We start from the raw sequence: 25,917 nt of genomic DNA, 5'->3' as shown, positions 1-25,917 counted from the left end.
TATAAAAAAATCAGCATATAACTTTAGAGTTTCTTCCTTTATTGTCCTCTTTGTTTAGTTTGAACCAACGAAAAGGTATTTTATTAATAAGTTTTAATTCTCATGGAACATACATTATTTTGGGCATTTAAGCTTAAAGGAAAACAGCAGTTGAGTGTTAACAGATGTAGTGACAAAGGCCATGTGGCCTGTCCTTTACTCTCTTCTAAGGCTTTCATGGCCTTAGGAAGCTTCTTGAATTGATGTCTTGTTATATGACTGTTCATATAATCATGTCTGTACATCAGTTTCTGTAATGAATGAATTTCTTGTGATGTCCTTCCTAAGTGGAGGCATCCTTTTTTCATCCGAAAAAACATCATTTTTCCATCTGAGTGATGGCTTTGTTTTATATATAAGTGGCAAGAAGTAGGGGTTATTTTTTATTATAGGAGTTAGTATAGTGCTGGAGTTGAGAGGGTCCTCAGATGTCAACTAGTCTAGCCTTAAAATCAGTACAGAAGTGCCTTACACAGGATGCTAGACAGATGGTTGCTCAGACTTTGCTGAAATACTCACAGTGATAGGAGACCTAATACCTTTCCCAGTGTTTTCGTGGTTTTATTAAGTAGCTTCTGCTGTTTTTTTAAGTCAAAGTGTGAGTCCTGGTTACCTACACCTTCAATCCTAGTTTTTTCCTCTGAAATAATACATAACTAGTCTTTTTCTTCATTGACAGACCAGCTCAGGAATATTTCTTTCCTCTCTGAGCTTTAATTTTCTAACTTTAATATGATGCGGTTATCAGACCATGACTGAGGTGAACAGCCTGGACAACTGTGACCTTAGGCAAAACCCTTTTCATATCTCAGAGTATTAATATCTTTGTTTTATCTCTGGTGTATAATGTAATGGGGAAATGGCAGTGTGTGTCCATCAGTTTGGGTACCTTGATAGGTACTTACCAGTTGATGTTCTTGCCATTAACAAATGAATTAATTCATTTCTTTATTGAACATTTATTGGCCATTTGCTGTGTGCCTGTCACTTTCTTGGGCCTTAAGTGAATATAAAGACAGTGAACAAGACAGATACTTTCCCTGCCTTATTGGGCTCTAAGTTTTTGTCCCTAGATCTTTTTACTTTGAAGTATAAGTGTTTTTGACGGTTTAGAATAAAATAATCTTTGTTAGTCTACTTTTACTCCTCTTGGTGTTTTTGGTTTTCTAATTAGTCCAGTATTTAACAGTATTTCTTTGATTTGTAGATATATGGAGTCTGGGAGTGATCCTTTTCATGTTGGTGTGTGGGCAGCCACCCTTTCAAGAGGCCAATGACAGTGAAACGTTGACAATGATCATGGATTGCAAATACACAGTGCCATCCCATGTGTCTAAAGAGTGTAAAGAGTAAGTAAAAAACAAAACAAAGCTATGTGGGTGTTTTTATCCATTTTAATTTTTGATCCCAGTATTTCTGCTCTTGTTAAGTGTGTTTTGGGGAGTTAACCCTAGAATATTTGAAATTTAATACTGGAGTAGAGAGTCTACTTTTCAAATATGCCAGTTTTCAAGAAACCCATTATATGGCTCTTCAGCCTCCAGGAGTGGTGGTTACTTTCACTTGAAATGAAGACATGACCGTAAGAATTACTTTTCTCATTTTGCGTCACCAAAAAGCAGGACCACCTGGAATTATTTGAAGTTCCAGAGAAGAGTGAGAGGATTTTCTTTCCTGAAATAGACCATCAACCGGCCATTTTAGGATTGACATAGCGTGTCTTATAATTTTGTTCATGCACCCTCCCCCCAGTTGACGGAAAAGCTCTGTGTTGGTTCACGTGACTGTGGGAAGAAGTAATGCAAGTTGGATTATTTGGAATTTTGAGTGCTGTACAGTACTGTGATGTGTGTAGAGAGAAATACATAATGAAATAAAAGAACTATTGGGAAGTTCAGTATTTCATTGATATTGTGGATAATATTTTAAAATAAGCTCAGCTGAGATTGTAGCTACCACTTAAAGGATTTTGCTGGAGTAACAGAGCTTTGAGTTCTCTCCTATCAGCTGGTAAGAAGGAAATCTGATAGCTTGAGTCTTTTCTCCAAGTAGATCCCATCTTAGGCCATGGTTAAGAATTTAGGTATTCAGACTATCTGGATTCAAATACTAGCTTCTCAGTTTACTAATGACGTGAAAATGGTGGAACCTACCTCATAGGGTTATTGTGAACATTAAATTAATTTATGTGTATGAAGTGTGTAGCTCAGCCTTTAGCACATAAATGGCACCCACATTGAGTGTTGTTGACGATTGTCATTGTCATCTTCCTTATGCCCTTAACTGCTGCTGCTCTCTAGCCCAGGAAGCAGTGCTGCCATCTGTGGATGTACGCTGTATGCGTGTTAGATGTTTATAATTCAAGGCGCATCTCCATAGCACATTCTGAAAAAACTAAAACAGCATAACTTATTTTTATGCTGGTGTATGTCATGCAAAGGAATGGATAAAACGTGTGTGTAATAAAATGAACACCTATGTACTCATTATCAGCTTAAGAAACAGAACAGTTCTGATATCTTAGAAGCTTCTTCTTAGTGGCTCACTCCTAGTGGGATTATCTTTCATAATCATAGGACCATTCAGTTTTCTGCTTTTTCCTGTATCAGTTTTGCTAAGTTTTGTTTTTTAAGGAGCTTGTCCATTTTATCTAAATTTTTTAATTTATTGGCCTCAAGTATTTATAGTATCTTCTAATTACATTTTTAAAGCCTATAGTGTAGTTGTTGCCCTTTTTTCATTCCAATATTGATTTTTAAAACATTTTTATTGAAGTACCATCAGTTACAGTGTGTCAATTTCTGATGTACAGCAGTTTCCCAGTCATGCATACGTATACATATATTCGTTTTCATATTTTTTTTATTAAAGGTTATTACAAGATACTGATCATAGTTCCCTGTGCTATACAGCAAACATTTAAAAATATCTATTTTTATATATGGTGGCTAACATTTGTAAATCACATACTCCCAAATTTATCCCTTCCCACCCCCTGTCCCTGGTAACCGTGATTGTTTACTATGTCTACGAGTCTTTCAGTTTTGTAGATGAGTTCATAGTGTCCTTTTTTTTCTTTTTGATTCCACATATGAGTGATATCATATGGTATTTTTCTTTTTCTTTCTGGCTTACTTCACTTAGAATGATGATCTCTAGGTCCATCATGTTGCTGCAAATGGCATTGTTTTACTCTTTTATGGCTGAGCAGTATTCCATTGTATGAATATACCACAACTTCTTTATCCTGTCATCTGTTGACGGACATTTAGGCTGCTTCCGTGTCTTGGCTATTGTGTATAGTGCTGCTGTGAACATTGGGGTGCATGTATCTTTTCAAGTTAGAGTTCCCTCTGGATATCCAGTACTGAGTTTTTGCTTTCTCTTACTTTTTACCTTTTCTATTTTTGCCTAGCTCAATCTTGCCTGAAGTTTAATTATAATGTTTTTCAAAGAATTATCTTTTATCTTTATTAACTTACTGTTGTGTTTTTTGTTTTGTTATTGATAGTCTTTTATCTTATCTGTGTTGTTTCCTTCTACGTACTTAATGGGATAACTCTTCTGTTCTTTTTCTTTCTTACATTGGATGTTCAGATCATAAATTTTCCTTTTCCAGTGTAACACTTAGGGCTATAAATGGCCATTTCAGCTGCATCCCACTAGTTTTGATTTATAATCCTTTTTTAAAATTATTATTTAGTCCTGACTATTTTCTAGGTTCCATGGGTTTATTTAACCCATTAGTTTTAGAAGGGTATTTTAAATTTCCAAAATACAGTTTTACTAATTAGCTTTTTTGTTGTTCATTTCTAACTTAATTGTTTTGTGATCCAAGAATACAATTTATATGGCACTAGTTTTTTTTTTCAAATTGATAAGACTTGCTTATGTCTTAGCATGGAGTTAATTTTCTTAAATAATCCTTTTGTTCTGGAAAAGAATGTATGTTTTCCAGTTGTTGGGGTCAGAGTTCTGTATAAATCCTAAAGCTCAAGCTTGTTAATTATGCTGTTCCAAATTACTTCCATCCCTCTGAGTTTGACTGCTTGATCTATCACTTACTGAGAGAGATTCTTCCACTGTGGTGGTAAATTTATTTTTTTTATTCTTGAAAGTCCTAAGATTTTGCTTTGGGTATTTTGAAGGGAGTGTTATGAGGTCCGAACAAGCTGAAAACTTGTAGCTTCCTGGTAAATTGAACCTTTGTATCACTGTTTATCTCTAATAATGCTATGTGCCTTAAAGTCAGTCTGTGTTACACAGTTTTAGGTAACCACACCAGTCTTCTTTTGGTTAGCATTCATGTGCTATATATGTTTTCTATTCTTTTACTTTAAATCTTTTATCGTCTTATTTTTAGGTGCATCTTTTTTAACAACTGGAAGCTGGATTTTTATTTGATCTCATCTGACCATCTGAGCATTTTTGTCTTTTTTTTTTTTTTAATTGAAGTATAGTTAGTTTACAGTGTTGTGTTAATTTCTGGTGTACAGCATAGTGATTCAGTTTCTCATATATATATTCCTTTTCATACTGTTTTTCATTATAGGCTGTTATGAGGTATTGAATATAGTTCCCTGTGCTACACAGTAGGACCTTGTTGTTTATCTGTTTATATATAGTAGTGTGTATCTGCAAATCCTGACCTGAACTCCTAATTTATCCTTCCACTCCCCCTATTTTTGTCTTTTAATTGTAGCATTTATTCCATTATATTTATTGTGTTCATGGATATCATGGATAGGTATAGATGTATTCAGAGTCTTTACATTCTGATTTTGCCATCATGTCTTTTAGTTCTTGTAGCGGTACCTTATTTCCTTGGTATATTTTTTTGACTGTGAGGTCAGATTCCTTGCAATATTATGTGGGGGGTTCTTTTACATTACATTCCTTCCAGAAAGAGTGCATTTTTCTACTAGTTGTCCAGAAGTACTTCAAGCCTGAAACCACTTAAAATTAACTTCTTCACCATGTGTAGCACACAGATAATCATTAATTTGGACCACAAACTTGTGTGAGGACCAGCTTGTAATTCTTAGAAGAAATTCCCCCAGCCCACCTTTACTGCCAGGGTTGGGGCAGGCAAGTTTTCTTCTTGACGTCTTAGCAGTAGATGTGTTTCTCATTTCTCATTCACCCTCACACTGAAGCTGGGGCCCAGTTCTTTGCAAGAGTTCTGGCTGTATTCCCCACCTACAGTAAGCCCTACACGTTATATTCTGTTTCACATACTCAGTATAGAAACAGAAACAAGCAGAAGCAATTAGGCCAAAGGCCAGCTTTGTCATTTGCCTCCTGAGAGTCTTGCTTTTACTCTGTATTTTTATGTGCTGAGTACTTAGTCCAGCCATCCTTCCTCCCTTCCTTTCCTTACCTTCCTTTCCTTTATTCCTTCCTTCCTTCCTTCCTGCCAGCACAGTGCCTTTAAAAAAAAAAAAAGAAATGTCTAAAAATGTATGCCATTTTGGTTGCTTTCATCAGGAGGGGCATTCATTCTTCCAGAGGTTGGCTCATGCACCCTATTCTGTGCGTCACTGCTGATGGTTCTGTCTGGCTCTGGTGCGCCACAGACAGTTCAAGGATGGATGGCAGTGCCCAGAGTTGACTGTAGAAGACAGGAAACTGCGTTTGTGTCAGGCTTGTCGGTGTATCAGTGGTTGTGATTTTTTATTTTATGTATCTGATGGCACTAAATTTTCTTTATTCCCATCTGCACCCCACCACTGCTAGCGAACCTGAGGAAATTGATGGTGTAAGTGCAGGAAGCAGTTTTGGTAACCCACCGTTACTAATCCCTGACAGCAGTTCCCTTTCACAATGGGCTTGCCTTCCTTTCCAGCCTCATCACACGGATGCTACAGAGAGATCCCAAGAGAAGGGCCTCTTTAGAAGAGATTGAAAACCATCCTTGGCTTCAGGGAGTGGACCCTTCGCCAGCCACGAAGTACAACATCCCCCTCGTGTCGTACAAGAACCTCTCGGAAGAGGAGCACAACAGCATCATTCAGCGCATGGTGCTTGGGGACATAGCGGATCGGGACGCCATCGTCGAGTATGTGAGCGCTCGTCAGTGGGCGGCCGTGGGCTCAGGATGCTTGGAGTGGGCTCTCTTCTTAGTGTGGCAGGGCCTGTGGAGAGCGTGTAATGGGCAGAGTTCCCAGTTGTCACAGGTTATGTCGTTTATCTCTAGAGTTCCTGGCCCAGTGCCTGGCTCATAGGTTTAGTTGGTCTTTGTTTTTATTTCTGTGCTGGTGAACAGGTACACCATTGCTGGTGGTGTCAGTCGTGTGGCCGTTCTCCCTTCTTCCAGAGGTGGACTGGACTGGACTGTTCTGTATCCCAGTACATGACTTGTCCATTTCTGTGTCCTCGTCATTCCTGGGGCTCCCTCTGGTCCCCACAGGGAAGCAGGGACACTCAGTGGGACATCACAGGCCCTTGAGATCAGGGGTTGCCATATGGGTCAGTCACACGTTTTTGTAGGTACAGTTTTGGTGCCCACAGCAGTGCTGTTGGTTTACGTACTGTCCGTGGCAGCATTGTGCTGCAGTATCAGAGTCCCTGTGAGAGAGGCCACGTGACCTGTGAAACTCAAAATATATTTACTGTGTGGCCCTTTAGAGCCCTTGCTGCGGCAGCCTGGAACCCATGAGGTGCATAAGTTGGTTAGGTCCTTTAAAACCAAAGCCAGTTTTTAATAACCTAAGAAGCTTGGAATCAAGGATAATATAAAGATGAAGTTGCTTTAACAATGATATAGTTCACTTCTGTAAGAGGTCCTGTCTATAAAAGTATGAAGCATTTCCACAAATGAAAAGTCTAAAGTTACTTAACCTGTTGAATGAAACAGTTGGGTGTGATGAAAAGATATATTCTGGGGGGGCAAAAAAGGGGTTCCCCTCGGGAGGGCCACTGGCCTGGCTGAGCGATCTGACCCAGGTTCCTGACCTGGGGGGAGAGGAGGCTGCTGGCTGGACAGCTCTGTAGTATGTCAGAGTGTCCACGTGGCACCAGAGGGTCTGGTCCCTAAAAGGGCGGTATCTGTGTGAAGGACATGTATCTTTGGAGTACACTGGGAAGAAGGGTTTGCAAAAATTAACCCAGGTTCATAATTTCGGTTTAAATACACATTTCTACAGGTTTCTGAGTACATTATGGATTTTTACAGGTTGACCCACAGCTACTGAAATGACCTAAATGGACAGAAGAGAGCAGGACACTTGCTCTTTCTGTCAAGGAGACTTGCTTTAGGGATGTGCAGAAAATGGTTTTTCATTTTTGAGTGGCTCAAAGGTTATTTGCATCCCCTTGAATTGGCTTTATATTCTTAACTTAAATACATGCAGTGATATCATAGAGAACTATTTTGTTCCTGTAAATTCAATTACAAACCCAAAAGGAGGGGTAATTTCCATGGCTCAGATAATTCCCTGAGCCCGAGTCCTCCCAGCTGGTCTCGGCCGGTCTTGCCTGCTGCCTGCATTATAAGCAGCAACTCGACCCACCGTGATTCCTTAGTTCAGAGACATACTTGTTGGTCCCCTTAACTCAGGCCCACAGCTTCATCCAGTGCTGAGCTGAGGAAACCACTCTGACAAGTCATTCTGGACCTGAATTTCACCTTGGGCTCTTACTCTAGAATCTCTCATCTCAGCCTATTAGATGTGGCCCCACTGTCCATTTTGTGAGATGTGACCCCTGTATCGTTTCCTACCAAAGTGTTCATTGTGTATGTTCGCTAACTACAGAAAGTTCCTGAAAAGTGTAAGTCGTATTTCTGGGTCTTGTAGATCTTCTGTAACACTCCCCCCATCCCACAACAGGCCAGCTGTTGGAGAGCGGGCAGGCCATGTGCCCCAGCACCTGCCAGCACAGCGCTGGCCAGACTGAGTCCTCAGAAAGCATCACTTCTGAATGAATGCATAGACTTTATTCAGAGAAGAGGCTGATGGCATGCTCTCAGTACACTAATAATTCACTAATGTGGGTTCAGTCTCCAGTACCTCCATTTTAAATAAATAGATACATAAATAAATAAATTGAATCCCCTTCCCCAATGCCAGTAAATTACAGAGTGTAAAAAAAAAACTTTCTAGTTTTTCTGATGTTAGTGTTTCAGTGCACGTTCATACAACTCATTTCATGGTTCTCTTGGAAGCAGGTGAGCCAGTTTAATGAAAATAAACACTTGACACATTAAAATTTTGAATAACATGTACATTCTTGGCATCTGGTTATCTTTTCTTATGTAGCTAAAACTAACATCCAGCTTAAGCTGCCATCAGCATTTTGGGTTTTTCTTACTAATTGAACATTTTTATGCAGATGTTTCTTAGAATTTTAAGAATGATCTAAATAATTACTACTAGGGTTTTTTTCCCCATTATGTTAAAGATTCAAGGTCATTGGATTTCATTTGTTCTTAAAAAAAAAATTAGTTCTGCTTGTGAGAAAGCAAAACTGCGCATGTGGGTTACATTCTCTCTCCCTTGTTTCCTCAGAGCCCTGGAAACCAACAGGTATAACCACATCACAGCCACCTACTTCCTGCTTGCTGAAAGGATCCTGAGGGAAAAGCAAGAGAAAGAAATACAAACCAGGTCTGCAAGCCCTAGCAATATCAAGGCCCAGTTTAGGTGAGAAAAAAATCTTCACTGATTTTAGTAAGTTAACATTTTGAAATAGTGAATTTATTTTTTAATGTTTCTTAACGCTGGGGGTGATGAGAGTATGCACGGTGGTGACAGCCTCAGCGGGGAGGCCACGTGTGGGCCCTCCATGTGTGTGTGGGGTCTTGGTTCCTTGTCACCAGGGACGCCTTCCTCTCCTGGGCTTGAGGGTGGGTTGGGGGAGAGGGGCTGTGGCTACTGGCCTGGCTGGGAAGATACATTTGGAGAAGGAGCCTCAAGCTAGAGTGTCTGTCAGCTATTTCAATAAACTCATCCAGAACTGACATGTATAAATGTGTTAATTTCCATTTTTCATTCCAGGAACAAGGCTGAGTTTTCCCTCAGTTATTTGAAGCAATTAAAAAAAAACATACGGGGCATTTCTGTGGCATAATGTTACCTCAGGATTTCAGGAATTTGACAGTCAGATCAGCTAGTTGATTTATTAGCTGCTTGACCTTGGGAGGTCACTTAACCTCTCTCTGACTCAGCTTCCTGATCTGTGAAATGGGTGTTATAATACCGTTTACCTCTTGGGGTTGTGGTGAGGGATAAACGAATTAATGTATGTGAGGTACTTTGAACTGGGCTCCATGTGTCTGCTGTCATTGCTGTGAACGTTTCCTACCATTTTGTCATTGGTAAAGCAGTGAATGTGCCCTCTGTGTTTTCCTTTGCTTCCCTTCCTTTCCCGATTCTCCTCCTTCCTCCCCCTTCCTTGATCTCTTCTCTTCCTCTCCCCCACCCTCCTCCTCTTCTTTTTCTTCTGCCATATTAGTGTTCCATTTAAAATCAAAGCTTGGGAAGGGTTACTGTTTTTCAGTCAACACTATGAAATTTATATAGAATTTTTCTTTATTCAGATAAAGTAATCCATAGAACTGTAGTGATTCAAAAACAGAAGGATGCTCCTGATTCTGAATAATCCTTTACTTGTACATCTGACTGTATGTGAACATATGTGTGTGAATATGTAGTAATAATTTCTATTTAAAAGAGGAAGAATACCATTGGATTTTAGATTACTTGTAGTCAGCTTGCCATGCATAGGTTGCTTGGGTTGGAGCAACAAAGAAGAGACAAGGAAACATTCCTGGGTGACCAAAGACTAAATATTTAGAAGTCTAGTTTAACTGGAAAATGGATTTAGTAACTTCATCTATATCCTGGATGTGTTCTTGCATAACGAAAACTAGGCACTCTGTCTGGCATCAGCTTGGAAGAGGACTGGGCCCCAGAGAGCGAGGGGACTCTTGCGCACGGGCCAGACTGGGAGAGTGACAGTGAGCGGTTGGGGTCCACCTAGTCCTGCCCCAAGCCCTCTAGCGCAGAAGAGCAGCCCCAGAGCAGAGTCACTGCGTGCTGGGCCACCGCACCTGGAGCCGCCCCAGTCTTTTGGAGAAGGGAATATTTGGAATTGAACTGTTGATTGTTCAGTGAGACAAATCAGAACTCAGTCTAAAGTTGATCAAATATGTAACTGAGTTAAATTGGTTTTCCTTTATTGTAGAAATTACAAAGCCAACAGTAGCTATAAAAAATAACAGAGCCTCCATGCAGTTTCCTTGTACCCGCCTGGTGATTATGGAGTGGAGATGCTGTTGGGGCCTGTCCTCCTGCTGGGGCCAGGGCCCCCTGGCAGGTGGTGGATGTCTGCTTACTTGTCTTCTCTTTACTGTCCAAAGCCTGGACCTGACTTCGATACATTGCTGGGTATACCTTGGGGTCATTGTGACCTGGGATATAGAAACCTGGGCTGAGTCAGGAGACTAGAGTTTAGCCAGCATGATTAGTTGTTTGGGGGAAGGGGTGGGCAGGCCAAGAGAACAGATACTTTCTTTGCATCCTGCCTGTGTGGGATGGAAATGTGTGTGCTGTGTCCGTTAGAAGAGCCTTATGAAGTCCTCCAGGAGCTGACCTCTACACAGGAGCGGCTGGTACCCGCTTCCTTCCAGAGAGAAACGAGGAAGCAAGGAAAACCACTGAGGCCTGACTGCAGAGGCTCCATCCATCCGACAGGCAGTCATTCGGGGGCTTCAGGATTGCAGCATAAAGCCACTGCCCTGGGGTTCAGTAACCACAGAACCCTGCCTAGATGTCACTGTCATCAAGCCTGGGTGGCCTTGGGCAGGTTGCTTCCTCTCTCTCTGTTTTGATTTCTTCACCTGTCAAGGGAGGATAGAGTTGTGGTGAGATAAAATGGATTAATCCCTGTCAGGCTCTCACCGCAGCTCTGGTTCTAGTAAACTCTCAGTCAGGGTGAACTGTGCTCTCGTCAGCAGCCTTTGTTCTCTTCCGTTAACATAAGCCGTCATTTTCTCACAGTTTTGTGGCTGTAAAGATTGCTTATTTAGTTTAGCACAGTGTTGGGCTCAGATATGTTCTCAATAAATGTGAACTATTTAACAGTTTGATTTACCCGTGTAAGTAAGAGTCATTGGTTCAGAAGCGGTGATGGAGTGACTGGTCTGGCTGCAGTGCTTTCCCATCTTGCCTCTGGGGGTGGTTTTGGTTGTCTGTTTAGTTGGGGGTTGGGGGAGAGAAGCTCCTCCAGCATGTCTGTGCCCTTGTCCACAGTGGACTGGCTGCCACTCTGGTAGGTCAGACACACTGTCCACACTTGCCTCCTACCATAGGGACCCCCAGCGTTGGCCAGGGTGAGGTTTTGAGTGGCTGTTCTTTGAGGAACAGCATGAAAAGAACATTGTGTGCCATTTTCCAGGGCCCCGAGACTCACCCGAAGCTGGCACGGTTGTGTTGTGAGGAAAGAGGACTTGCCCAGAGATGCTGCTTGATCTCAAAAACACTGAACCCTCAGCTTCTATAAACTACCAAGCAGTGACCAGCAGACAGACCCCTCCATCCTTGAGAGAGAGGAGGAGGCTCCAAGTTGGGAGAAAAATGTCTGTTGAAAATTCCTGTGGGTTTTTTCAGGCTATAGATTAATTGGGTTTTATTTCTAGGATAACACAATTGGTGTGAAGAGGATGTGTCAGTGTAGCCGTGGCTGTTTTCAACGTCTCTGGTGTCTGCTGCTCCCCTGGGCAGAGAGTGTAGTTGAGAATTCAAGATGTTTATTCAAAACAGGCCGGAGACCTCACTTTCAAGGCTTTTCCTTCGGCTACCAAGCAGCGTTCTTGTTACTTGGGTGACTCTGGATTGGGGGATAAAGTCAAAGTTTAAATAATCATGGATTTTGCTATCTAGTACTCCTATATGAATATATAAAAATATACGTATTTTTATTTAGCTTAAAGGGTGCATCTTTTTAATTGGTGAAGAAGAGGTTTATGTATGTCACTATTCACTGGCTTTTCTCTCCAGTATTCTCACATTTAAATCCATTAAACTATTTCCACTTATTTTTGTGAACACCAACTTTAACACCATCCTGTAAAATCTGGAGGACTGGAAATTTCAGGTGAATTTATTAGCCATGTATACCTTCAAAGGTTATGATCTAAGACCCAGAGGAGTCTAGATCATTCTGTGTGGTGGTCAGGTTTTGCTTTGGTAATAACTCTCTTGTACTTTTTAGAAAGATTGTGTGGTGGTCAGGTTTTGCTTTGGTAATAACTCTCTTGTACTTTTTAGAAAGATTTTTCTTGTGGTATAAAACGTTTACATAGGAAAAATGGAGTTAAGTGTTTGCCCCCTTTTCTGACAGCTGTGATGTTTTCATTTGGTAAGTCAGACTGAACCACATTTCAAAACCACATTTGCCCTTCTGGTGTCCTTGTGATGTTTACAGGATGTTGAATAGGTTTGTAAAGCTGCTGTTTCTTTTTGTCTCTCTCTTTTTCTTTTCTTTTTTTTAACTGTGGATTTTGTCCCAGTAAGTTTTATGTAATGTACTTTAGTAAAGTCTGCATATTATTACATTGCTTTTCTTTTTCCAATCTGTTACGTAGGCAGTCATGGCCAACCAAAATTGATGTGCCCCAGGACCTTGAGGATGACCTCACGGCCACTCCTTTGTCCCACGCGACTGTCCCTCAGTCTCCTGCTCGGGCCGCCGACAGTGTCCTCAATGGCCACAGGAGCAAAGGCCTGTGTGACTCCGCCAAGAAAGACGACCTTCCCGAGCTAGCGGGCCCGGCGCTCTCCTCCGTGCCGCCCACGAGCCTGAAACCCCCTGCCAGTGGGCGCAAGTGCCTGTTCCGGGTGGAAGAAGACGAAGAGGAAGACGAGGAGGACAAGAAGCCCATGTCCCTCTCAACACAAGTGGTTTTGCGCAGGAAGCCATCGGTGACCAACCGGCTGACATCGAGGAAGAGCGCCCCGGTCCTGAACCAGATCTTTGAGGAGGGGGAGTCTGACGACGAGTTCGACATGGATGAGAATCTGCCTCCCAAGCTGAGCCGCTTGAAGATGAACATCGCTTCCCCGGGGACGGTGCACAAGCGCTACCACCGGCGGAAAAGTCAGGGCCGGGGCTCCAGCTGCAGCAGCTCGGAGACCAGCGACGACGACTCGGAGAGCCGGCGGCGGCTCGACAAGGATAGCGGCTTCACCTACTCCTGGCACCGCCGGGACAGCAGCGAGGGGCCCCCGGGCAGCGAGGGGGACGGCGGGGGCCAGAGCAAGCCGAGCAACGGCGGCGGGGGTGCGGACAAGGCCAGCCCCAGCGAGAACAGCGCGGGCGGGGGCAGCCCGGCGGGCGGCTCGGGCGGCGCCCCCGGCGGCACCTCGGGCAGCACGCGCCGCTGCGCCGGGCCGGGCGGTGGCTCCTCGCAGCTGGCCCCGCGCGGCGCCGGGGAGCTGGTGGAGAGCCTCAAACTCATGGGCCTCTGCCTGGGCTCCCAGCTGCACGGGAGCGCCAAGTACATTCTCGACCCGCAGAATGGCTTGTCGTTTTCCAGCGTGAAGGTCCAAGAGAAGTCCACGTGGAAGATGTGCATCAGCTCCGCGGGGAACGCGGTGCCCGCCCCTGCCGTGGGCGGCATGAAGTTCTTCTCTGACCATGTGACGGACACCACCGCCGAGTTGGAACGCTTAAAGAGCAAGAACCTGAAAAACAACGTGCTCCAGCTACCTCTGTGCGAAAAGACCATCTCTGTGAACATCCAGCGGAACCCCAAGGAGGGGCTGCTGTGCGCCTCCAGCCAGGCCAGCTGCTGCCACGTCATTTGACCGCGGCCCCCCCTTCGTCCCCCGTCGCTGGCTCCCGTCCTGCTCAGAGCAGTGAAGACCGGCTCACTTCACTCTCCCCTTTTTGGTTTTCCTCGTTTAAAGCGGGCAATTATTTATTCCTTTCTCATTTGGTCGCCTGACGATGTGACAATGCATGGTCTTTGTGCATGCTGCTAGACACTACTTTTCCAGCCGAAAAGTCTCTTTGTGTAATTTTTACATTTATAATTTTAATGTGGATGATCAGGAGTAAATTAAAATGTGTATTTGGAACCTAATATAAACGGAGCACTTAGAAATCTGATGTTCTGCACTTAACCTAGAGAGAGAGAAAAAAATGCTTTTGTTTCCTTGTGAAAAATCTAAATTCCTGCCCCGACCTTCTGTGAAATGGAAACTCCGTGCTCTGAGGCACACGCTGGTGTCTGAGGCAGAACCAAAGCAATAACGTGATGCCAACAGGCCTGGAGCCCGCGAGTGTGTGCACACTCAGCCTTCTGAGGCCTGAGCAGAGCAGAGTCCAGCCAGCGTCTGCACTGACAACCTTAAAACCATGATTTCGGCATACCCACACCTGTTTGTCTTAAGCTATAGTGTGAAAGTTTGGGCTCTTAAAATTTAACTGAAAAAGATTTCCTTGTTTTGTAACAGGCGAGATAAAGTAGTTAGATTTATAAGGCAGCTTCCCCTGTAGTGGTAACTTAGAAGCAGACAATCTCATTTTGTAATGTGACAAGGTGAACTGATGATGTCTTAACTCTACGTATAGAGTACGAGTCTGTCTAACAGAACAAAACTGATGCTCGGTGTGGATTCCTTCCTGCGGGGCACACCCCAGGGCCCCTTTACCACCATGTAGGTAGAAGAAACTGTAGAGCCTAATGTAGAAGCCAAGGTGCACACAGATACTGGCAAAGTCAAAACCCCATAAATTAAAAAAATTATTGACATTTGATTTTTAGGAGTTTGATCATTAGGTTGTCTTTTTTGTTTCTACATCCTTTAGCTCAGCTACCTGTGAAAATTGGCTGATTGGAAAATACACATAAATGGGTAAAATTCATACACATACAGCAAACAAAAATGCACAATGCCTGCTTTGTTTTTGTGGGGTTTTTTGTTTTTTTTTTTTTTGCTGGAAGTGTTTTTCACTTTGCCTTCCTGCCAAAACAATAATCAGAAAACTCTTGCTTTAAACTATTCCTGTACAAAGACTACTTTTGACCAGATAATCATCTTTTATGGCTTTTATCTTATAGGACACAGTATATTGTAGGCTAGTCATTTCGGAAGGGGCCAGATGCTACTTTTTCATGCTGTGCCCTGGGGGGCCTTGAAAGCAATTCCTGGTGACACTGGTGAGAGGATGTGGCTGGCCTCCAGGGCCTTCCCACACTCATGGGCCTCCCGTCATGTCTCTGCAGTGACAGTCGCCTGGTGCATGGTGTGGGCAGAGCACCAAAGGACAGCATTCCATTGGTCACGGTTTCTCCGAGAACACGCTGACTCTGCTCCTTTAGGATTCATATATTTTACTCAGAACTCTGAATTTCACAGTATACTTAACTAAGTAAATATGATACTCAAAATACTTATTTTACTTTCTAGACCTAGACTAGATACGTTTTAAGCTACAGCTCTAGTTCATTGTGATATTTATAATTGAAAGCTACGAGAATAGATGTGTGGGTGAAGCCATAGAACATATTTGCTTGAAATTCTTGAGCAGGGATCTTACAAAGGGCCAGAAATAAGATGTGTGGTTCACATAGACAGTGAGCGTAACATCTGTATTAAACGTAGGAGAGAAGTTTATAAAGGGCATTGGCAATAAACTCTTTGTTGCAGCTGTTTTCCAAGTAATGTAAATAGTTTTTCCTGTGATTATGTATAGCCTTGGAATGGCACCTTTTAACTAACCCATATGTGTTTGGTTTTCAATGGTTTTTTTATATTCAGATGTATATATGGTGCTCACTTTTAGGATCAGCAGTGTTGACCATTTATGCTGCATAGCTGTATCATAGCCTTATTAGTTGTGTGTGGTTGGTTGACCCTCTGGGTACACAGGTGTTAGTCTGAGTGGCGTCTTCCTCATTTGTTCATAAGTGAATGATTGTGCATGTGTTGTATGTCATAGTACGTCGTCACATAAAAGGGAGGGGAGCAGATAACCATTATATTAAGATAATATTGGACCAAACGACTTACTTGCTCTAAACAGTTTCTTGTACCCCTTAACCTGTCTTCAGAAGTTGCATAGTTACAGTAGTGTGTAAATTAAATATTGTGGAAAAAACAATTCGTCTTGTATTTTTCTGTGTGTGTGTGTGTCTGTGTATATATATGCACACATATGTATGTGTGTGTGTGTGTATATATATATAATTATGTACTTCTGGCAGTTCTATCTGTATTTAAAGTTGTGACAATCTTGACACCAATTTTAAGAATAGCCGTGAGACTGAATCAGATTCAAGATATCCCTTCCAAGTAAGAACTGATGTGTGTTAAGAGGGTACAGAATTAGCTGATTTGGTCGGCTGCTTCCACTGCTGGCTGAATTTCCTGTGTAAACATTGACAGGTATGTGACAAATGGGAAAAAAAATCCAAATAATAAAGTGGCATATTGGTGTTCAGCAATATAAACTGTGTCCCCATGTTCTGTCTCTTCCTATGCATGCAGCTTTGCATAGTCCTGGCCTGGGTTACACCAACGTTCCACATGCTGTGTGTGCACCTGCACCGCCAGATGTGACTGAAAAATGCAGTCGTGACTGTTCTCGCTTTAAACTCGTGACCGCAAATCTCAGGTGGGTCCCAGGACGGCCTATTAATTAAACTTTACTTCCCCAGTTCACCTACTTTCCTCACTCACTGGTCACTGCTCCCTGACAAACTTCTACCTTCTTACCCTCGTGTGTATTCACACGCCCTGCTCTTCCGTTTGGTGGTGTGGTTCCGGGTCAGTCCCTTCACTTGCACCTGAAGACCTGAGAGGTGTGAGTGAGACCTACCTGAGGCCTTTACCATTCTCTTTCTCTTGCACCGTCAATCTTTGCTCCTCTACTAGATCATTCCTAACAGCAAACAAAACAAATGATTTATTCCTCCTGTCTTAAATGTTTTTGTTATTCTCTCCCTAGTTGTTGCCACATTTTTCTCTTCTCCACTCTCTCTGAACCCTTCCAGTCAGGCTCTGCTGCTGTCACCCCACCAAAACTGCTCTGCTCAAGGCGAGCAGCGATCATGTGCTAAATCCAGAGGTCAATTTTTAGAAACAGCTTTGAGATATAATCCACATTCCATGTAATTCACCGATTTAAATTGTACAGTTCAGTGTGTTTTAGTATATTCTCAGAGTTGTGCAGCCATTACCATAAACCCCAAAAGAAATCTTGTACCCATTAGCACATTCCCCCTTTCTCCTGAACTCCTACCCCATTCTCAGCCGGGCAAACACTAATCCAGTGGTCAGTTCCAATCCCACGTTAGCATTTGCTGAGTTGATCACTCTCCCTTGCCAACTTTGCACTGGTCAGGTCCCCACTTCCACCTTGCTGCTCTCCATTCCACTAGCCCCACATTCTCCCAGCCGCTGAATTTGGGATACCCCAGGGTTCAATTCAGGATTCCTTCTCAGCCTGTACACAACCTCTTGATGATCCCATTCAATCTTAACATCCGTGTCCTAATAGAAACCCAGAATACATTTAGCCCACATCTCTCGCAGGAACACCAGATTCCGACTATTTGATTTCTCTACTTGGATGTGTCTAATAAGCACCTCAATCCTTCTAAGCCCCAAACTCCTAATCACCCTCGAATCTTACCCTTCCTGATGCTCCCCATCTCATAAATGACAACTCTAAACCTTCATTCATTTTGCAGAAGTAAAAAATCTTGGTGTCAGCCTTGACTCTTTGGTCCCAACATCCCATCCATCGGCGAATCTTATTCACCGTTCGAGAGTTGACAGCTCGTTGCCTCCACTGCCAACACTCAACACTTCCTCAATCTGGGCAGCTGTAAAAATGCCTCTTAAAGGGTTTCACCAGTTTTGTCCTCGTCTCTCCTTTCTCCATTCAACTTTGTGAGTGATCATTCTAAGAGCGAAATCATGTCATATTTTGAAAGGTATTGAATTTCCAGATGTTTGAGAATTTTCCACATAAGTTTTTGTTACTAATTTCTAGTTGAATTCTGTTTTGGTCAGAAATCATGCTTTGTGTAATTTAAATCTTAAAACTTGGTCGGAAATCATGCCTTGTGTAATTTAAATCTTTGCTCTGTGGTTCGGCTAATGGCCTGTCTTGGTGAATGTTTTTGTGAGTGCTTGAGAAGCGCTGTTGCTGATAAAGTGTTCTGTATGTTCTGTACACATCGATTAATTCAAGCTGGTTGATGGTGTTATTTCAAGTCTTTCATATGCTTACTGATTTTCTGTCTCAGTATATAAATTACTGAGAGAGGAGTGTTGAAATCTAACTATGGCTGTGGATTTTGCCTATTTCTCTATGAAATTTGAAGCTCTGTTGTTAGACTGAAGATTGTTAAGTCTTGATGAATTGATCCCTTTCACCATTATGAAATGTTCCTGCTTATCCCTGGTAAATTATTCTTTGTCCTGAAGTCCATTTTGTGTGGTACTCATACAGCCATTCTGGCTGTTTTTGACTTGTGGGAGTGTATCTTTTCCCATCTTTTTACTTTTAACCTAACTGTATCTTTATATTTAGAGGTTTTTGGGAGGGTCTTTTTGTAGATAGCATATAGTTGGGTCTTGTTTTTTTTTAATCCAATCTTTGCTTTTTATTTGGAGTGTTCAGACCAGTTACATTTAGTGTACTTATCAACATGGTTGAGTTCAAAGCTGCCATCTTCTAAATTGTTTTCTGTTTGTCTCATCTGTTCTTTGTTTCTTTTACTACCTTCTTTTGGTTTAACTGACCACTTTTCACTGGCTTTTTAAGGCTGTGTGCCTCTTTTATTTCTTTAGTAAGGCTACTGTAGGGATACATACACACACATATATATAAAATATAATCATACATGTATTTTACATATATATGTATGTATAAAATCACAGTCTACCTTAAAACAGTACTCCTTCATGTAGGATGGAACCTTACATCTCTGTACTTCAGTTTTCCTCCTCCTCTTCTTTGTACTGCTGTCATTTTTATTTTTATGTATGCATACATATTTTTGCTTTAAATAGTCTTCTTTTTAAGAGATCAAATGGGAAAAGTCTTATTTTACTGACATCTTTATCATTTCCATCACTCTTCATTCTCTTATATAAATCCACATTTTGGTATTTTCTGCCTATAGAACTTTAAAATTTCTTACAGTGCAGGTCTGCTGACAGTATATTCTGGCATCTTTTGCTTGTGTGAAAATGTGTTTTTACTTCATTTGTGAAGGTTATTTTTATTGGGTATAGAATTCTAGGTTGACAGTTTTTTTGTTGCAGTTGAATTTCACACTGTTGAGTGCTGGATTTTACCTTCATGTAAAAAGTGCTGGGTTTTGTTTTGGCACACAGTTACTTGGAATCCGCTGGATCCTTTTGGGTCTTGCTTTTAGAGGACAGATCCAGAGCAGTCTTTAGGGCTAATCCGATGCACCACTTTGGTAGAGTTCTCAGCACAATGCTTAAGTCTTTCCACTCTGGCTGGCGGAAGCACGCAGCATCTGCCGGGATCTGTGTAAATTCTAAGCGCTGCTCAGCCTCCTGCTTTGTGGGGTTCTTTCTCCAGCCCCACGTAGTCTTACACACGTGTACTGACCAGCATTCAGTCAAAGACTGCAGGTTCCCAGGGCTTGCTCGCCCCCTGTGCAGCGGGATGCGCCTGACTTGGGGCTACCCTTGTGCCCTGAAGTCCAGCAGGGACTGGGTTCCTCAGACTTCTGGGTCTGGTGAGGGGCAGATGCGAAGAGGAAATGGGATCTAGTCTTTCTTGAGCTAATGGGACCCAAGCACCTTGTGACTGCTGAGGAGTCATTTGTATTTTTGAGGACCCCTGACTCCCGAACACCTCACTCCCAGCAAGGCATTACAGGTTGAGAAGTCAGGAAGAGATAAAAATCCGAGTTTTGGTTCTTGTGAGTTCATGATGTCCTTGGGGAAGAAACAGGGATTTAAATTAGCACCAGGTAGCAGTTGGATGGTGACATCTCACAGGGCACTGCTGTGAGGGTCAGGAGGGTCCCAAGAAGGTGAGTCGGGGAGGGAGGAAGAGTGCAGGGGACAGAGAGCTGAGGGGTTGGGCAGGATTCGGGTCATCAGTCCCGTGTGAGCCACAGGGAAGAGGTGTGGACTTCGCTGAGAGGGAAGAAGCCACTGTTCTTCCTGACTCCTCCATCCCTTCACAGGGACTCAGCATTTCTGGCTTGGAAAACTGGAGGGCTGGGGGGGAGTGCTGGAAAGAGCATTGCCGGGCGGAACATCAGCTTTCGGATGGGAACGAGATAGATTCGCTGTCGCACTGCGTCCGGTCTGTCGTCCCCCAGGGCCCCTGCCCAGAAGGGCCCTCTCTTGGCTTATTGCTCTGCTCTTAGTTGGTTGTCTTGAAATTCCTGGTAAGTTTTGAACAAAGGCACTCTATTTTCATTTTGCACTGGGCCCGCAGGTTGTGCACCTGGCCGAGGGGTCCCTCTGTAGAGCTTCTTCCGCAGGTCTGGAGGAGTGAGCTCGGCCGTGAGGATGGGCGCTTCAGCGAGAGCAGAGGCCGAGAGCAGCCAAGGCCAGAGACAGAAGCCCGGGCCACCTCCAGTGTAGGGGCGAGGAGTGGAGGCCACAGAGCGGGAGAGCAGCAGGTGAGTGGATGAGCTCCAAGGGCGAGAACAAGAGGAGGAAGCTCTCTGAGAGGCGGCGGGAGAGGGAGGGGGGCATCACAGATAGCGCCACCCCAAGGAAGGCACGGGCAGGCGGGCGCGTGGCCCTGCTTCCCTGTGGGGGTATGAGGCTCAGAAAGGTGCAAGGCGCACTGCTGATCTGACCCGAGCCCCCTCCTCAGGTTGCCCACCTGGATGGGGAGAGGTGGGACAGTGGCTGACGCTTGACCTTCCAGCCTTCCAGAGGGCTGGGCAAAGCGGTATTACAGCATCAGGCTATGAGGTCCACTGAACCGCACTGTGGCCCCTACATAACCAGTGTCTGTGCATCTCATTGCCTTTCTAGTACCGAGAAGTTCCGAATTCCGCGACAACTCTGGTCCTGAGGGGTGCGGACATGTAGATGAGACCAGGTCAGGGTGCTCATTACAGCTTGTGATGAGAAGGCATTTGGAGTCAGGGGCTGAGACCTGGTGTCGCAACACGTCCCAAGGAGTTCCAGCGTGCTGGCGCTCCCCTGGGCTGGAGGGCTGCTCCCTGGGACCCGTTGTTCGGGAGCCAACTGGGATTGAGGAAGCGTCTGTCAGCCCCAGGCTGCCTGTGGTCTGTTAGGAATCAGTACCTCAGTGTCCTGTAGGAAGCACAGCAAAAACCTGGGTCAGTGGACACACGGCTTAGGCGGGAGTTGGTACATTGTTGGGTCATTTCGGGTCATTAATGCAGATCGCACCCTGTATCCTTCCTTCAGTTGTCGCCCAAATGCCAGGGCTCATCCAGGGCATGGGCAGGGCGCCCTGGTCGGCGGGCAGTTGGGCAGGTCCTGGAAGGCAGTCAGTACTGCGCTTGGTCTCCCCGTTTATTTAGCTGACTCCGTCTGCGAAGGACAAGCCCTGTGGTGCTGGTATTAGGCCTTGTGTTCTGGGATTGGAGGGGCAGAGATCACTGTAAGCGGCTCTTCGGCCTCCCTTAGGGTGGGGACATACTTGCTTTCTGGTTTTCTAGCCAGACAGCTATGTAAAGGGCGGTGTGTATCTGCATCTGCACTGCTGAGTTGCCCTCTGGTTCACTGTCCAGCACTTTGACGCTTTTCCTGGTACTGAGCGAATGATGGGCTGTAAGCTCTTCATGCCTCGGGCTGGTTGTGCAGGCCTGTGTCTGCTGCACGCATGCAGGGGTGGGGGTGTTTGTCTCCCCCCCGGGGGTCAGCAGACCTGGACTTACCCGGCTCCGCGCTGTCTGCATCCTCCTGCCTGGGCCGAGGTGCTCTCGGGTGCGAACGGGAGACCACAGCTTGTAGTGGGAGGAGCCATGTGAGCCTGACACCGCGGTGACTTCCCCGTCCCGAGAGGAAGCTCACCAGCACTGTGAAAGGTCCAGAGAGGTGGCCACGTGTCATCAGTGTGATCTGTGCCATGGGCTCAAGGGAAAATGCCATTATTCCTCTTTTACTTCAGCTGATCCCTAATGACAGCAGGAAGCCCAGCGTCTCCGATCGGGGGAGATGCAGTCATCCAGTGCCAGGCATTGAGGGAACTGGAAAGACTCTTTGGTCCTGCACCCTGTTGCTGCTCTGCCCCGGATCCTCTTCAGGCCCAGGGGTGCTTGTCGGCTGCGTGGGGGTGGTCCTTGTTGCTCCAAGTCCCTGCCAGACCTTGGTGACAAGGCAGCTGGAGGGTGAGGGGGGAGGAGGCTGGCTCTGCAGGGCCTTTAGCATCAGCTCCTTCCCGAGAGAAAGCAGCAAGCCCTGTATCCCCGCCGTTCTCAAACTCCAGCGTGACAGCGTCCACTGCAGGCATCCTCAAAGATGCAGTCTCAGACCAAACTGCCAAAACCCTGTTCCTCAGACCCGGGTGGTGGTGCCCGTGCGTCTGCATTGAACGAGGTCCAGGTGATTCTTTCCGGGGCATCTGTGGCCACACTCTGAGGCCCTGTAGCAACAGGCCTCACCCTGATGCAGGCCTGGGGCCCCAGCTACCTCAAAAGACCTAATTTTGACTCTTAAAAAGTTGGGGTGAGCAGTGTCCCACACCCTTCCCAGGTCCCTGCTTTTGCAGAGATGAGGAGACCGCAAGTGGGCCTCTTGACCAGGGGAAGCACCTTCTCCCCTCTGGAGAAGCTGCAGCCCCACGTGGTGGTGATGCCAGGGTCGTCCCAGCCTGAAGGAGACTCCTGAGGACACAGGCGCCCTGGCAGTGGGCCCGCATTTGTCTCTGCTGCAGGCCCTGGTGGCCCCGGGAGGTGCTGGACGCTCCAGCTTCTATCAGGTCCTTTTTCTTCAGGCCCCCCTAGGGCGGGGCATGGCGGCGCCGAGGGAAGTCCTCTGACTTGGCTGACCAGCAAGAAACGCGCCAGGCCTGTTACCGGCTGTCTGCCTGGTGCCAGGAGCTGTCCTTGCGGGGCCTTGGGTCAAGCTGGGTTAGGAAAAGTCTGGACCCCAGGGCTCTGGTTCTGTGGCCTCGGGTGGCCTTCCTCCTTCTCAGTGCCAGTTTCCTGCTGGAAGGAGAGTGGGAGCTCAGGGCTCAGGGCTGACGAGAGAGCTGGGGCCGCAGTGGTGCAGGCGGTGAGCTCCACCCTGGCAGACGTGGGCCACACTGCTGTGAGAACTTGGGGAAGTCACTTAAGCCCCCGTGCCTCAGTTTTCTCATCTGTGAAATAGGGACAACATGAGGAAACTGAGGCTCAGAGGGCACATTAAGGAGGGCAGTGGGCTCCTCGCCGCCCCCTTCATTGTAGGGCTGGGTATTCCTGGCCATTTGTTTCTAGTTCCCTCCCAAAAGCCTGTAAGAAAGATCTGTTATCAAGTCTGAGCTTTGGAGCCACTGCAGGGGATAAGTCAGTGTGGCCACCAGGAGGGAGACAACGTTCACTGCCTGTTCCCACCCCTGCCTGAGGCCACAGCCCCAGTGGCAGGATCTGCCAGCAGAGACCCAGGCCTGACCATAGACAGCAAGGGGGCGTCTGGGTGGGGGATCTGCAGGCCCAGCCTGGCCCCAGGGGGCCCAGTGAATGTCAGGGGGAACAGAGTGAAATGTAATGCTGGTGAGAGGAGAATTGGGCTGAGAAGTAGAGTGGGCCAGGGCCTGCTGGTGATCTGGGAGCTTGGTGCCAGTTTGTTATCTCATGGCTGGAGAGAGGGGAGTTGAAGGAAGGGTGACAGGCAAGGAGCCGGGCTGTGGCCTGGCCCTGCCTGCAGCCTCAGGTGTGCAGCTGGAGGAGCCACCCTGCCCCCGAGAGGGTCCCCCCTAGCAAGGGCCACCTGCGTGACTGCACACGCCCCTCTGGGACCCTTCCAGCAGGGCCAGCTTGCGCAGGAATTGGCAACATCGCCTCCCTGTCTCCAGCTCTCCCTGGGTGGCCGAGGCTCTTCTCCCGGACATGCTCATGCAGCTCCCACCATCCTCAAGAGCTGTCGCGCTTGGGTCCAAAGACCCAGGTTCACCAGTGTGGGCAGGGCCTCACATGCCCTCTGAGAGCCGAGGGGGCTGTGTGCACAGGAGGCTCTGGATTCCTGTCCGGCTGCCCCCTGCCTGGTCCAAGATGGTGCCGCCTCTGTCTCCTCCTGGTGCTGTTTGTCTTTGCTCCTTTTCTTACCCAGGCTTGGGCTCTTGCCTCTGGAGTCCTTATCTGTTCAAGGTTGGTGGGTGCCTCCAGCTCTTGTCAACGCTGGGGTTTGGGAAGGCTGGTTAGGAATGAGAAGAGGGCTCTCCCCCAGCTGGAGTCCTTGGGGTGTCCCGGAGAACTGGGGGAGCAGCCCAGGGACCTCCTGTGGGTGACCACAGAGGCTGGAGGCAGTACAGAGGGGGTGGGGGGGTGCCACAAGGACCCCAGCCCAGCAGGGCAGTGGAGTGGGTTGGATCTGAGGCTGAGGTGAGGCCAGAAGAGGAGGACAGGGACCGAGTCCGGGCCGATGCAGTGCAGGGAGCAGGTGGAGGGGAGTGGTGCCAGGAGATGACAGTGGCCACATGGGCTGAGGGGCCACCCTCTTCAAGCACGTGAGGCCAGTGTGTGTGCCGTGCAGTGGGTCAGTGTCATCCTGCATGGCTCCCTCAGTTCAGTTAAGGTGACAAGGGACTACAAAATGTGAAGCCATGAAGGACACCTTGGTTCCTTCCAGCCCTGACCCTGGGCACCAGCAATGAGCCGGATGCCACCAACTTCAAGCACTGGGACACAAAGAGCAGCTCTGCGGGCCAAGTGGGTCAACGCAGCCTTCTCTTCCCGCCAGCCTCTCTCCTGATGCCACCTGACTGGTTCCCATGTCTGTCTTCCTCCTGCCTGTGACCCAGGGACCAACCCCACTGGAGGTGAGTCCTGCTGGTCCAGGCCAACCTCAGGGGTCCCAAGTTCCCTCTGCATGACTGGCTTAGTCCTGGCTAAGTGCTGTGGTTCTGTGGGGTCAGACCGAGGAAGGGCAGGGGGAGGCTTCTGGGAGAGACAGTCCTGGGTGCAGGGAACCCAAGGCCTGGACTGTCGCAAGGCGAGGAGGGCCAGCCTGGAGAGGCTGCTGGCTCAGAGGAGGCTGTGAGCCCGCGAGTGGGGAGAGGAGCTGATGGGGGTTCACATCGGAACCACTGCCTCACCTAACTATTCATGTGACTGGTCCCCAGAGCTGACTCCGGGGGGCATCAAAGAGCCGGGTCCAAGGACCCCAACTGAACGTTCTCCTTTCCAGCAAATGGAGGCTCCAGGCTGGGGTGGCGAGGAAGCTCTTGGGGGCTCAGGGTTGAGGACTAGAAAGGGGGCTACCATTCCCTGGTGTTCTAAAACATGAGCATGTTCTAGAAAGTATTAGGCATCGCACAGCCACTGAGCGCTGGTGCCACGGAGGAGAGGGGGGCAGAGGGCACAGATGTCCACACTGGCAAAGACGGTGGTCTGGCAGGACCCACTGAGCAACCCCGCGTGGCAGACGGGAGAGTCGAGGCTTCTTAAAATACACCCGCTGGAGCGGTCCTGCTGCGGCCGCCCCCTCCCTTGACGTGTAGGGCAGGATCAGGGCACCTCAGCCCCTGCCAGGCTCCCCAGGCGGGCCGCGGCATGGGGGGGGCAGGGGCTGGCTGTTTCCTGAGGCACTTTGAACAGCTGACAGGAAAAGGAAGCCCTGCCTTCTGGGGTAGAGCCACATGCCCAGAAGGCTGTGCCCAGAGGGCTGTACCCAGTGGGCCGGGGCTGTTGTGCTCAGCCAGGGACGGGAAGCACCAGGAGAAAGGCTGGCCTCCCCCACAGGG

At 46.6% G+C, this 25,917-nt stretch overlaps 1 protein-coding gene across 6 annotated transcripts in view; it reads left to right on the top strand.

Moving 5' to 3' along the window:
* Positions 1-16,494, top strand: part of SNRK (SNF related kinase) — a 56,161-nt gene extending 39,667 nt beyond the window's left edge. For 5 of the 6 annotated variants that reach the window (XM_032459077.1, XM_032459072.1, XM_032459075.1 and 2 more), the window contains exons 5-8: positions 1,247-1,388; positions 5,885-6,097; positions 8,547-8,681; positions 12,626-16,494. In XM_032459077.1, the coding sequence (XP_032314968.1) occupies positions 1,247-1,388; positions 5,885-6,097; positions 8,547-8,681; positions 12,626-13,847 (1,712 nt within the window). In that variant the 3' untranslated portion in view covers positions 13,848-16,494. The remainder of the gene's footprint in view (positions 1-1,246; positions 1,389-5,884; positions 6,098-8,546; positions 8,682-12,625) is intronic. The other variant, XM_032459074.1, reaches the window with a different exon arrangement.
* Positions 16,495-25,917: the final 9,423 nt, after the last annotated feature.

This window comes from Camelus ferus, chromosome 17 (assembly GCF_009834535.1).
Source record: "Camelus ferus isolate YT-003-E chromosome 17, BCGSAC_Cfer_1.0, whole genome shotgun sequence".
Taxonomy (NCBI): domain Eukaryota; kingdom Metazoa; phylum Chordata; class Mammalia; order Artiodactyla; family Camelidae; genus Camelus; species Camelus ferus.
This window is presented reverse-complemented; position numbering and strand designations above follow the sequence as displayed.